Here is a 14,510-nt window from a genome sequence, read left to right on the forward strand (position 1 = left end):
TCATTCTTCTGCTCTACTCTGCTCTGGTTAGGCCTCAGCTGGAGTATTGTGTCCAGTTCTGGGCACCGCATTTCAAGAAGATGTGGAGAAATTGGAAAGAGTCCAGAGAAGAGCAACAAGAATGATTAAAGGTCTTGAGAACATGACCTATGAAGGAAGGCTGAAAGAATTGGGTTTGTTCAGTTTGGAAAAGAGAAGACTGAGAGGGGACATGATAGCAGTTTTCAGGTATCTAAAAGGGTGTCATAAGGAGGAGGGAGAAAACTTGTTCACCTTAGCCTCTGTGGATAGAGCAAGAAGCAATGGGCTTAAACTGCAGCAAGGGAGGTCTAGGTTGGACATTAGGAAAAAGTTCCTAACTGTCAGGGTGGTTAAGCACTGGAATAAATTGCCTAGGGAGGTTGTGGAATCTCCATCTCTGGAGATATTTAAGAATAGGTTAGATAAATGTCTATCAGGGATGGTCTAGACAGTATTTGGTCCTGCTATGCGGGCAGGGGACTGGACTCGATGACCTCTCGAGGTCCCTTCCAGTCCTATAATCTATGAATCTATGATGGGAAGGGGTACTAAAGATGCCCTCAAGTGGGGACGGGGACTGTGAAGCTGACACTTCGGGCAGGAGACACAGTACCTCCACACTTCTTCATGTATTCCGGGCCAGAAGAACCGTCGTAGGACTCGTGCCAGGGTCTTCTCTACCCCCAAATGCCCCCCAAAAAGATGACTATGGGCAAGGCTTAATACAGCGTTCTGGTGTTTTTGAGGTACTAGGATCTGCTGTACCTTCTGCCCCTGCACTGGTGCAACCCGGTATAAGAGATCCTTCTTCATTATGAAGTCGGGTCCTGGTCCCTGGGTTTTTCCTTCCACAGGGACTCCATCTATTTCAGTCACCTCCTTCCTAATGTTGTCATACCTTGGGTCTTCTGCCTGGTCCCATCCAAAATTTCCTCTCCCGGGGCTAATCTGCCCAAGATCTAGGGGCCCAGTCTCTGTTGCCGCTACTGGTTCAGAAGCATTAGGGTGGGGGTCAGACTCAGGTGCTTCTCCCTCCTGCGTGGCCTCCTTTTCAGCTGCGCGGGTCCGCCTACCTACAAGAGCGACCCTCTGGCTTTGGGTCAGTATTCGGGTTCCCAAGCCTTAGCTGCCCTTCTTTCCCTTTTTGTCTTTCTACCCTGTCTGGGAGTGGAGAACAAATCTGGGGATATTTCAGAGAAGATTGGGGGTTGACAGTCTGCTGTGGATGCCTCACCAATTTTAGGGTCCCCATCTTTCTCCAATCCCCCTACTGGGAGTAAGTTTCCAAACCCTGGGAAGTCCCTCCCTATGAGCACCAGGTATGGGAGTTTAGGGACTACACCTGCTGCTACCTCAGTAGTGTTCCCTTGGATCTCGATTTTTATTGGGATGGTGGGGTAGTAACGAACTGCCCCATGGACACAGGTTATCCCCGTACGTTTAACCTGTAGCAGCTGATTACACTTCACGAGCTTCCCTGAGATAAGGGTGATAGCACTCCCTGAATCAATCAGTGCCGTGGTCCCTACCCCAGTTAGTTTCACTGGTCTGGTATACATACGTGGGGTTAGTGAGACCCCCACAAGGTGGATCAGGGAGCATGGATCTGCCCAGTTCCCCAGGTTACACTACATAGGCTCCTCAGCATTGGGACACTGTGCAGCTATGTGTCCCTACTCCCCGCAGGCCTAACATCTGTATGGAGCCCTAGGCATTCCCCGGTCTCTTGGTTTGGGCAGTCTAACATCACGATCCTCTTCTCCCTCAGTGCTCCGACTCTTTGTGGCCTCTGATGGGCCTTCAGCCTCTCTCTTTTTCCAGCTGGGCCCTTCTGGTGGCCCAGTCACCTGAACTTTAGGGCTTGGTGCTGCTAGTGTAACCCGGGGTGCCTCTTCCTTAACTGGTCAGGTCAGCTCCCTCGCTGTCCTTCGCCTCTCTACCAGGGCGACAACCTCGTCATAGGTGGAGGGTTCGTTCTGGCTTACCCAGGCACGAAGGTCTGGTGGTAGTCCCCTCATGTATCGGTCGATGACCAGAACCGCTAGTATCTCTTCCAGACTCCGGGACTCTGTTTGCAACCACTTTCGTGCGAGATGGATGAGGTCATACAATTGGGACCGTGGGGTTTTGTCTTCCTGGTACCTCCAACCGTGATACTGCTGGGCCTGCACTGCTGTCGTTACCCCAGGAAGGGGTATCCCTGGCCAGGATCTCTGCTTTCAGCTGGCGGTAGTCTGCCACAGCCTCTTCAGGCAGATCATGGTAGGCCTTCTGGGCCTCCCCACACAGGAATGGGGCAAGGATGCCAGACCACTGATCTTGAGGCCAGGCCTCCCATAGGGCTGTCCTCTCAAAGGCCAAAAGATATGCCTCTACATCATCCTCCCGTGTCATTTTCTGCAGCCAATGGCTGGCCAGTATGAGCCGCATCCCATCATGGCCGCAATTCAGCTCTGTAAGGGACTTTACCTGGTTTACCAGTTCCCGCAACATAGCTCGGTCTTGAGCCGCCTGGTCCATCAGCAGGCGATTAGTCTTTTGCTGCAGCCGCACTGCCTCCTGTTGGGCGACTGCCTGGACACGGGTAGCCTCCTGCTGGGCCATCGTAGCTTGTATCAGTGCCCGCACTACGTCATCCATTGTGGTGGGAAAAAATAAACCCTCTCTTTTTTTTTTTTTAAATCACCCTCCTTCTTCCGCCGTGCTGTGCACCCCAAGATCCCACTTCTAACACCAGTGTGACAAAGTTCCTCCTCTATCTTGGTGGGTCCTGCGCTTATTGGCAGATTTTCTTGCCTCAGAGATTCACCATGTGGGTTGGGGAACAGCCCAGAGACCTTCCCCTCTGGAAGAACCCACAGTCCAGGTCAATTGGGAGGTTTGGGGGGAACCCGGGCCCGCCCTCTACTCCAGGTTCCAGCCCAGGGCCCTGTGGACTGCAGCTGTCTATAGTGCCTCCTGTAACAGCTGCATGACAGCTACAACTCTCTGGGCTACTTCCCCATGACCTCCTCCAAACACCTTCCTTATTCTCACCACAGGACCTTCCTCCTGGTGTCTGATAACGCTTGTGCTCCTCAGTCCTCCAGCAGCACACCCTCTCACTCTCAGCTCCTTGCGCCTCTTGCTCCCAGCTCCTCACACTCACACCACAAACTGAAGTGAGCTCCTTTTTAAAACCCAGGTGCCCTGATTAGCCTGCCTTAATTGATTCTAGCAGCTTCTTCTTAATTGGCTCCAGGTGTCCTAATTAGCCTGCCTGCCTTAACTGGTTCTAGCAGGTTCCTGATTACTCTAGTGCAGCCCCTGCTCTGGTCACTCAGGGAACAGAAAACTACTCATCCAGTGACCAGTGTATTTGCCCTCTACCAGACTTCTGTACCACACTGGTCTGGGTCTGTCACAGGGGGTAATATGGGAGGAAAGGGGGCAGGAGAAACGGGGGAGCCTGGAGGCACAGAGTAGCAGCTCCCAGGAGCACAGGGGGAGGGAGCAGAGAGTCCGGGGAAGCTGAGGGGACAGGGATACAGCCAGGGACACCTCAGGGGCTGCGGGGTTGAGGTTTAACAGTGTCACACATGGGGGTGATTTTATGAGGTAAAAGCCTCTGTCTAGTTCATCAGTCGGGTGTCCTGATATTTAGGCCCAGACCCTCAGCAGTCCTGGCGTCCATAGCAAGAACTGAAATGGTTTTAAGCCTGTTCCTGATTCTGGGGAGCCAAGGCAGACCCTCCACCTACTCGCAGTGCGGTGGGATGGGGGATGAGAGCAGCCCCCAGCCGTGTCCCTGCCCCCCAGGCTCCCCGCCCGGCAGAGGGAAGGTGGAGGGTCCTCCCCACAGCTGCCCATGGCTCTCCCTGACCCGGCTCTGGGGGTTGGGGGGAGATACCTCGGAGCCTCAGCCCAGTCCCCAGAGCAGAGCCCTGCAAATCCGCGGAGACAGGTATCCACAGATAATGTGTGTGGATCTGGGTCGGATGTGGATACACATTTCTGTGTCCGTGCCGGGCTCTACTGATCAGAGCGTTGAGCTGTGGGCTCTGTCGTTCCCACCTTCCCCCCACAGCCAACCAGGCTCCTCCCCCCTTTCCATCCTCCCAGCTGGGCACTGGGCTCACCTGCCCCCCGCACCCCAACATTCACCCTGCCCCGCTGCTGAGCTCTGTGCCCCCACCTGGACAAGGGCCCTTCTGCCCCCACCCCTCTGCTCTCCTGATCCTTCCCCTGGCCTCTCCTGAGAGCAGCATCCCGGGGGCAGCCCGAGAACCGGGGCCATATCACGGCGTTTGTAGGGGCAGGCGTGTGACCCTCGCCCCAGGGGTCTCTGCTCTGGGCACTGAGGCGCTTTGGGAGACCCCCAGTGGGGAACAGCCGGCAGCACCGGCTCTGCGGCCATGGGAGAGCTGGGCACAGCTGGGCGCATGTGCTTACACAGGGCAGAGAGGGGCAGATTGTCACCTAACCTGCCTGCACACAGGGCCAGTGCGAGTGAGGGGACCGGGGCTAATGACTCCAGCCCCAGAGCGGGACGGCTGCCGTCACTGCTGGGCGGGACAGTGTCTGCCAGTGGGGTCAAGATCTGCCGGGTCTGTGACATGAGCCTGTCCGGCCACTTCAGTACCGAAATGTATCCAGTGCTGGGGGGTTGCACATCACATAGCTTGTGTCGGCTGAGTTCACTTCACCCAGCCAGGGGCTCCTCGCATCTCCCATCCCCCTCACAAGCGCCCTGCTGCCCCCTTCCCAGATCAACAGGGTCCTGGCCACCGCTGCCCAGACCATTCCCGGCAGGTTTGGAATTGACGGGACGTGGTGTTAAGAGCATAAGAGCGGCCGTACCGGGTCAGGCCAAAGGTCCATCCAGCCCTATGTCCTGTCTACCGACAGTGGCCAATGCCAGGTGCCCCAGAGGGAGTGACCCTAACAGGTAATGATCAAGTGATCTCTCTCCTGCCATCCATCTCCACCCTCTGACAAACAGAGGCTACGGACACCATTCCTTACCCATTAATGGACTTAACCTCCATGAATTTATCTAGTTCTCTTTTAAACTCTGTTATAGTCCTAGCCTTCACAACCTCCTCAGGCAAGGAGTTCCACAAGTTGACTGTGCGCTGTGTGAAGAAGAACTTCCTCTTATTTGTTTTTAACCAGCTGCCCATTAATTTCATTTGATGGCCCCTAGTTCTTATATTTTGGGAACAAGTAAATAACTTTTCCTTATTCACTTTTTCCACACCACTCATGATTTTATAGATCTCTATCATATCCCCCCTTAGTCTCCTCTTTTCCAAGCTGAAAAGTCCTAGCCTCTTTAATCTCTCCTCATATGGGACCCGTTCCAAACCCCTAATCATTTTAGTTGCCATTCTCTGAACCTTTTCTAGTGACAGTATATCTTTTTTGAGATGAGGAGACCACATCTGTACGCAGTATTCGAGATGAGGGCGTACCATCGATTTATATAAGGGCAATAAGATATTCTCCATCTTATTCTCTATCCCCTTTTTAATGATTCCTAACATCCTGTTTGCTTTTTTGACTGCCGCTGCACACTGTGCGGACATCTTCAGAGAACTATCCACGATGACTCCAAGATCTCTTTCCTGATTAGTTGTAGCTAAATTAGCCCCCATCATATTGTATGTATAGTTGGGGTTATTTTTTCCAATGTGCATTACTTTACATTTATCCACATTAAATTTCAGTTGCCATTTTGTTGCCCAATCACTTAGTTTTGTGAGATCTTTTTGAAGTTTGTCACAGTCTGCTTTGGTCTTAACTATCTTGAGCAGTTTAGTATCATCTGCAAACTTTGCCACCTCACTGTTTACCCCTTTCTCCAGATCATTTATGAATAAGTTGAATAGGATCGGTCCGAGGACTGACCCTTGGGGAACACCAGTAGTTACCCCTCTCCATTCTGAGAATTTACCATTAATTCCTACCCTTTGTTCCCTGTCTTTTAACCAGTTCTCAATCCATGAAAGGACCTTCCCTTTTATCCCATGACAGCTTAATTTACGTAAGAGCCTTTGGTGAGGGACCTTGTCAAAGGCTTTCTGGAAATCTAAGTACACTATGTCCACTGGATCCCCCTTGTCCACATGTTTGTTGACCCCTTCAAAGAACTCTAATAGATTAGTAAGACACGATTTCCCTTTACAGAAACCATGTTAACTATTGCTCAACAATTTATGTTCTTCTATCAGAGGGGTAGCCGTGTTAGTCTGGATCTGTAAAAAGCAACAGAGTCCTGTGGCACCTTTAAGACTAACAGATGTATAAGCTTTTGTGGGTGAATGCTGCATGCGTCTGATGAAGTGGGTATTCACCCACGAAAGCTTATGCTCCAATACATCTGTTAGTCTTAAAGGTGCCGCAGGACTCTCTGTATGTTCTTCTATGTGCCTGACAATTTTATTCTTTACTATTGTTTCGACTAATTTGCCCGGTACTGACGTTGGACTTACCGGTCTGTAATTGCCGGGATCACCTCTGGAGCCCTTTTAAATATTGGTGTTACATTAGTTATCTTCCAGTCATTGGGTACAGAAGCTGATTTAAAGGACAGGTTACAAACCCTAGTTAATAGTTCTGCAACTTCACATTTGAGTTCTTTCAGAACTCTTGGGTGAATGCCATCTGGTCCCGGTGACTTGTTAATGTTAAATTTATCAATTAATTCCAAAACCTCCTGTTGTGACACTTCAATCTGTGACAGTTCCTCAGATTTGTCACCTACAAAAGCCAGCTCAGGTTTGGGAATCTCCCTAACATCCTCAGCCGTGAAGACTGAAGCAAAGAATTCATTTAGTTTCTCCGCAATGACTTTATCGTCTTTAAGCGCTCCTTTTGTATCTCGATCGTCCAGGGGCCCCACTGGTTGTTTAACAGGCTTCCTGCTTCTGATGTACTTAAAAAACATTTTGTTATTACCTTTGGAGTTTTTGGCTAGCTGTTCTTCAAACTCCTCTTTGGCTTTTCTTATTACATTCTTGCCCTTAATTTGGCAGTGTTTATGCTCCTTTCTATTTACCTCACTAGGATTTGACTTCCACTTTTTAAAAGATGCCTTTTTATCTCTCACTGCTTCTTTTCCATGGTTGTTAAGTCACGGTGGCTCTTTTTTAGTTCTTTTACTGTGTTTTTTAATTTGGGGTCTACATTTAAGTTGGGTCTCTATTATGGTGTCTTTGAAAAGCACCCACGCAGCTTGCAAGGATTTCACTTTAGTCACTTTATCTTTTAACTTCTGTTTAACTAACCCCCTCATTTTTGCATAGTTCCCCTTTCTGAAATTAAATGCCACAGTGTTGGGCTGTCGAGATATTCTTCCCACCACAGGGATGTTGAATGCTATTGTATTATGGTCACTATTTCCAAGCGGTCCTGTTATAGTTACCTCTTGGACCAGCTCCTGCGCTCCACTCAGGACTAAATCGAGAGGTGTCTCTCCCCTTGTGGGTTCCCGTACCAGCTGCTCCATGAAGCAGTCATTTAATGTATCGAGAAATTTTATCTCTGCATTTCGTCCTGAGGTGACGTGTTCCCAGCCAATATGGGGTAATTGAAATCCCCCACTATTATTGAGTTCTTAATTTTGATAGCCTCTCTAATCTCCCTTAGCATTTCATCATCACTATCACTGTCCTGGTCAGGTGGTTGATAATAGATCCCTAATGTTATATTCTTATTACAGCATGAAATTACTATCCATAGAGAGTCTATGGAACATGTGGATTCAGATGTCACCGTGTTACAGACAGACGGACACACAGAGAAATGCCGTTCAGTGTGGGGCCTCACCCCCTCGGCCAGCCAACGTCTGATCGTCTGGGACAGCCCCTAGCTCCGATGGCCACCGAGCTCCAGCCGGGCTCCCCTCTGCAGCCGCTCTAGATTAGCCGGAGCTCAGAAACACCAGCTTGTTCTGGGTGTGTCAGCCTGGGGCGCTCAGCAGGGCTATGCTGTTCCTACTCCCCGTTATCCTGCTTCTCAAAGCACCCCAGGCACAGATGCTGCTCCGGAGCTGGGCCAGGGCCAGGGGGAGAATCCCGCAGAGGGACGGGCCTGGTGACGTAACTCCTGCAGTAGCATTTGTGAAAGGCAGCACAGTGTGTGTGCGTATCTCACCGTGCAGTGCTGGGCGGGTCTGGGGGCAGGAACACGGTGACCCAAGGGGGTGGTTGTTAACTCCAAGGCGTATCTCTGCGGCAGGCGAGTGGCTGTCAGAGGATGACAGGGCGCAGGATTCCCCCCGTGCTCAGGGTCTGTTCTCAGGAATGGGACCCAGCAGCCTTGACACTGTGGAAAGTCCCATCAAGCCCATCCTGTGCTCCTCACTCTCCAGTCGGGTCCCTGAGCCCTGCCACAGCTGGGATCTCTGGTTACGGACTCTGCAGCAGGTGTGCCTGGCTTGGAGCAGACTCCTGTCCCGTGGATCTCGGCCCCATCATGCCAGCCTAAGGGACCCTGCTTCTCCCGATGTCCCAGTGACCCACATGAGGGACGACATGGGCACCGTGCTCTAGCTGACATTTGGGGTTCACCCGCTCTCTCCTGGCCATGCTCCTGGCACGGCTCCCTGAACAAAAGGGGGCTCTGTGCTCACTCTGCCTGAAAATCTGCCCAGAACAACAGCTCCAGCCACGTTAGCAAGGAGCCGACCTGGACACGGGATGAGATTGGGTTTGGATTTGCAGTGGGTGTGAAGATCCATCGAAACTGACCCGTGTGCCTAAGAGCAAGTGTAGATGCCCAAACGTTTAAAGTACAGATCGTAACATAGCTGATCCCAGCCCAGGGGGCTTCACACCCAGACACAGTGAGGGTCTGCAAGGATATAAATTCATATCCGGAAACTGACCTGCTATCTGCAGCTCCCCGCTGCGTCTCTCCAGGCAGGCCTGCAGGGCTTTGTGTCGCACGCGGCAGATGAACTCGGCCCCCTGGTCTGTCTGCACCGAGGGGGTGAAGCTGAGTCTCGTCTCCTGCTGGAAGCTTTTCCAGTCCTGTGTGTAGGGAACTCCGGACTCGATTTTGTACTGATCAGAGTCCTGCAGGGGAACAGCAGCCCCGGCCCCTCTGTCCCTCCTGAGCCAGGTCACACTCAGATCCGCGGGGAAATGCCCCCTCATGCGGTAGCTCAGGGTGATTTCCTCCCCCGCCGTCACTGACTGGGGTTGGGAGATTTCCGACACCTCCGGGGGCCGCAGGAGACCTGGGGAATGAAACATCCAGAGACAGTTACAGGCCCCGTAAGGGGGAGACAGGGCCTGGCGGGGGCTGCTCCCCCTCCCTTCAGACAGGAGAGATCTGACCCCTCAGTGGGGCTGTTACCCCATAAAATCACCCGTGTGTGACACTGTTACACCCCGACCCATGCAGGCCCCCCAACCCTGCAGCCCCTGGGGTGTCCCTGTCCCCTCAACCTCCCCGGACTCTCTGCTCCCTCTGGCCCTGCACTCCCCTCTGTGCACCTGGGAGCTGCTGCTCTGCCCCTCCAGGCTCCCCCGTTTCTCCTGCCCTCTTTCCTCCCATATTACCCCCCACACACACTCACCTTTGTCTCCTGGCTCTCCCTGGACATCTTCCTCCTGTGCAGTAGCTGGCACCATGTTTGGGGCTGTCTCCCTCGTCCCCACTGTAGTGATGCTGGGGGCAGCGTCTCTCCCCTGCTGCCCAGCCAGCTCTGCCGAAGCTCCTGCCATCCCCGGCCCGGCTGGGCCTGCCTCGGCGTTGGCTGAGCTGTCCCCGTTCGGTCCAGGGGCCCTGGGACCTGGAGCAGCAGCGACGGCTTTTCCCCGTTCCTGGCACTCGCTCAGTTCGGATCCAGGAGAATCTGAACGGCCTAGAGAACAAACCGAGCGGGAGGCTGAGTCGCCGAGGGGGGCCCTGGGGTCACTTCCTTTGGCAGAACAGGAGCCCCCGGGGTTACCCTGAGCCTGGGGGCCACAGGCTGCCCCAGCCCTGCCTGGGAACAGAGGGTTAATTCAGGCTCCACAGCCTCTGTCCAGTTCATCGACCCAGTCTCCTGATATTTCGGCCCAGACCCTCACTAGCCTGGCGTCCAGTGCGAGAACTGAAATGGTTTAAAGCCAGTTCCAGATTCTGGGGGGGCCTGACTCATAGTGCGTGAGCCAGGGGGGCTGGGGAATACAGCTGGCCCCATGTGACCCCCTGTAATGTTATTGACATGAACTGGGACCATAAAGATCATTGTTGCAACCAAGGTCCTATAGTGGCACCAAATCTTGTATAAAGGGGGTCAAATGGGGTGTCTAAGACAAGGTTATGGTTTACTGGTTATGATTATGCTGTCTATATGTATGTATCAATTTTGTAGTTGAAGTTATGAATATTGGCTCTATACTGTCTGTATGGCGAATATTGGCTCTATACTGTCTGTATTTCAAACTTATGCTGGTGACTCAGCAAGGGATGCGGGGACATGTGCTGGAACAAAGGAAGCACAGGCAGCATAGCAAGAGACTATAAAAGGCAGCTGCATCTGTTCCATCTGGTCTTCAATCCTGCTTCTTACCTCTGGAGGAACTTTGCTACAAACTGAAGCTCTGAACAAAGGACTGAGGACCCATCCCAGCTGGGGATGTTCCAGAGACTTGATTTGAACCTGCAGTTTATTCTATCGCTGCTGCAAGCCTGAACCAAGAACTTTGCCATTACTGTATGTAATTGATTCCATTTAACCAATTCTAACTCTCATCTCTATCTTCTTCCTTTTATGAATAAACCTTTAGATTTTAGATTCTAAAGCAGCGGTGACCAAGCTGAGCCTGAGAAGGAGCCAGAATTTACCAATGTACATTTCCAAAGAGCCACAATAATACGTCAGCAGCCCCCCATCAGCTCCCCCACCCCCGCTCCCAGCACCTCCCACCCACCAGCAGCCCCGCAGATCAGCGCCTCCCCCTCCCTCCCCACACCTCCTGATCAGCTGTGGCGTGCAGGAGGCTCTGGGGTGGAGGGGGAGGAGCAAGGGCATGGCAGGCTCAGGGGAGGGGGTGGGAAGGGGTGGAGTGGGGGCAGGGCTGTGGCAGAGCCAGGGGTTGAGCAGTGAGCACCCCCCGGCACATTGGAAAGATGGCACCTGTAGCTCGAGTCGGTGCCTATACAAGGAGCTGCATATTAACTTCTGAAGAGCTGCATGTGGCTCCGGAGCCACCGGTTGGCCACCCCTGTTCTAAAGGATTGGCAACAGCGTGATTTGTGGGTAATACCTGATTTGTATATTGACCTGGGTCTGGGGCTTGGTCCTTTGGGATCGGGAGAACCTTTTTTCTTTTACTGGGGTATTGGTTTTCATAACCATTTGTCCCCATAACGAGTGGCACTGGTGGTGATATAGTGGAGTCGCATCATACGCGCATTTAACTTATGCAAATTCAACTTTACGCGCTCGGCAAAAAAAAAGAAAAATAACAATTTAAATACAGTAGTGTGGGCAATTCCGCCCACCATTCCACTCAATGAGCGTATGCCCTGGAGTGAACGTGAGATGGGAGACGTGAATCTGCTGTTCCCTCAGTCAGTCTCAGTTCCCGCGTGCCTCTCATAGTGTGAGCATCTCGCCACGCTGAGTGTGATTCTAGTGTTTAAAGATACGTATTTTTCGTACAACATGGCCCCTAAACGCAAGCCAACTATTTCGTCTGGTGCTCAATTGAAGAAACAGCGATCTGTTCCAACGCTGAAGGAAAAACTGGCTGTGTTGGACTTATTGAGAGATGGTATGTCGGTCTCCAACGTGGCGTGTAAATACGGCCGCAATGAATCTAGCATCCATCCCATCAAGATTCGAGAGAGAGAAATTCGTCAAGCCATGGCATTAAGTGCTCCAATGACTGCTAAGGTGATGAGGCAGGTGCGTGATAAGACTTGGAAAAAAATGCCCAACCGCACTTACATTTCTAAATCAGAAAGACAAGCCCCTGGCTTCAAAGCAGCTAAAGACCATGTGACTGTGTTGTTTTGTGGCAATGCGGCTGGGCATTTAATAAAGCCGGGCTTGCTCTACAGGGCTGCAAATCCCCATGCCCTAAAAGGCAAGAACAAAAATCTCCTGCCTGTGTTCTGGCAATCAAATAAAAAGGCTTGGGTAACGGAAGCATTATTTATGGATTATAGGTTCCACAAGTGTTTCATTCTGGAGGTCAAGCGGTACCTCGAAGAGAAAGGACTTGACTTTAAAGTGTTGCTGATCATAGACAATCCTCCTGGCCATCCTGCAGCACTCCGGTTTGCACATAATGACATTGAAGTCGTCTTTCTCCCCCCTAATACCACCTCCATCCTCCAACCTCTCAACGAAGGCATTATTCACTGTTTCAAGGCCACGTACACGAGGCTTACGTTCTCACGGATAGGTAGCGCTATGGATGCTGATCCCAATCTTAATGTGATGGAGTGTTGGAAGTCCTTCAACATTGCCGATTGCATCACTTACATTAAACAGGCAATGGATGCAATTAAGCCTGAAACAGTCAATGCATGTTGGCGAAACCTATGGAAAGAATGTATGAATGATTTTAAGGGTTTCCCGACCATTGACAAAGAAGTGAAACGCATTGTTCAGGTGGCCAGGCAAGTGGGTGGTGATGACTTCGTCGACATCCCTGAGGAAGAAATTGAAGAATTAATCGAGGGCCATAGAGAAACACTGACTAACGAAGAGTTAGAGGAACTGATAAAATCGTCTACAGAAGACGAAGATGATGATGACGAACAGGAAGAGCCAGCAAGTTGGAATCTTCATAAATTTACTGAAGTGTTCCAAGCAGCGAAACACTTGAATGGTTTAATTTCTGAATAAGATCCCTCTATGGAACGAAGCCTCAAAATCACACAGACGATTTGAAACAGTATCAAGAAATGTTTGAGCAGCTCAAGAGACAACAGCGACAGTTGACAGTCACCATGTTTTTCAAGAAAAAACAACCAGCAGCAGATGAGCCTATGCAATCAACTTCTCGAGCTTAACCAGAGCCAACCACTTGGTCTACGACTCGCTCCCCGTCACCCAAGCTCTCCGTCACCTCCGTCTCCTGGATCGACATCAAGCCCTGATGACCCCCCCAATAGTGTTGTCAGGGGAAGAGGAGGACTAATCATCGGAGTGTGTACAGCATCCATCTTCATCGTCTCATCGTTCATCATACGGGCGCTGTACTAATCATCATCGTCATCGCATCACCATTGTCATAGCCGTTATATCACCATTATCGTTGTCGTCGTAGACTAGCAAGAATATCCAGGATGAATGGTGAGTGGTTAGGTTTTTTGTTTTCCTTTTTTATTCTTTCATTCTTCCATCTCTCTCTCTCTTTTATGTAATTAAAAATACTGTAAAATTATATTTGCATATGTACTCTATTATACACTGTACATTACTGTATACATTTATATATATTACTGTGACATTATTGACATAATCTGGGACCATATAGATCATTGTTGCAACCAAGGTCCTGTAGTGGCACCAAATCTTGTATAAAGGGGGTCAAAGGGGGTGTCTAAGACAAGGTTATGGTTTGCTGGTTATGATTATGCTGTCTATATGTGTGTATCAATTTTGTAGTTGAAGTTATGAATATTGGCTCTATACTGTCTGTATTTCAAACTTATGCTGTGCTGCTGGGTGACATCCCAGACAAACTGGGGTTAGCTCTGCCTAGCCTGCTTGATGGCCCATTAAGGACCATCAGCTATACAACTGAGCCATGGAGAGAAGGCAAATACGCCTTGAGACTCAGCAAAGTATGCAGGAACTTGCCCATGTGACTCCAGACTCCATTTTGCTGTAATTTTCCACAGTAAGAACAAAGAGGTGTTCTTACACCTGGAAAAGACTATATAAGGCTGATGCCTCATCTCCATCTTGTCTTCAATCCTGCTTCATACCTCTGGAGGAACTTTGCTACAAACGGAAGCTCTAAACAAAGGACTGAGGACCCATCCCAGCGGGGGATGTATTCCAGAGACTTGATTTGAACCTGCAGTTTATTCCATCGCTGCTGCAAGCCTGAACCAAGAACTTTGCCATTACTGTATGTCATTGATTCCATTTAACCAATTCTAACTCTCATCTCTATCTTTTTCCTGTTATGAATAAACCTTTAGATTTTAGATGCTAAAGGATTGGCAGCAGCGTGATTTGTGGGTAAGATCTGATTTGTATATTGACCTGGGTCTGGGGCTTGGTCCTTTGGGATCAGGAGAACCCCATTCTTTTAGTGGGGTATTGGTTTTCATAACCATTTGTCCCCCTAACGAGTGGCACTGGTGGTAATACTGGGAAACTGGAGTGTCTGAGGGAATTGCTGGTGTGACTTGTGGTTAGCCAGTGGGGTGAGACCAAAGTCCTCTCTGTCTGGCTGGTTTGGTGTGCAAAGGACCCCAGCCTGGGGCTGTAACTGCCCTGAGCAATTTATCCTGAATTGATACTCTCAGTTGGGTCCCGCCAGAGG

General features: G+C 50.7%; 1 protein-coding gene across 10 annotated transcripts in view; it reads right to left on the reverse strand.

Annotated features, from left to right (window-relative positions):
• The window catches only part of LOC122172980 (uncharacterized), a 187,143-nt gene that overhangs the window by 166,284 nt on the left and 6,349 nt on the right, over positions 1–14,510 (reverse strand). For all 10 annotated transcript variants that reach the window (XM_065594097.1, XM_065594091.1, XM_065594096.1 and 7 more), the window contains 2 exons: positions 9,587–9,874; positions 8,891–9,244 (listed from right to left, as the gene is read on the reverse strand). In XM_065594097.1, the coding sequence (XP_065450169.1) occupies positions 8,891–9,244; positions 9,587–9,874 (642 nt within the window). The remainder of the gene's footprint in view (positions 1–8,890; positions 9,245–9,586; positions 9,875–14,510) is intronic.

This window comes from Chrysemys picta, chromosome 4 (assembly GCF_011386835.1).
Source record: "Chrysemys picta bellii isolate R12L10 chromosome 4, ASM1138683v2, whole genome shotgun sequence".
Taxonomy (NCBI): domain Eukaryota; kingdom Metazoa; phylum Chordata; order Testudines; family Emydidae; genus Chrysemys; species Chrysemys picta.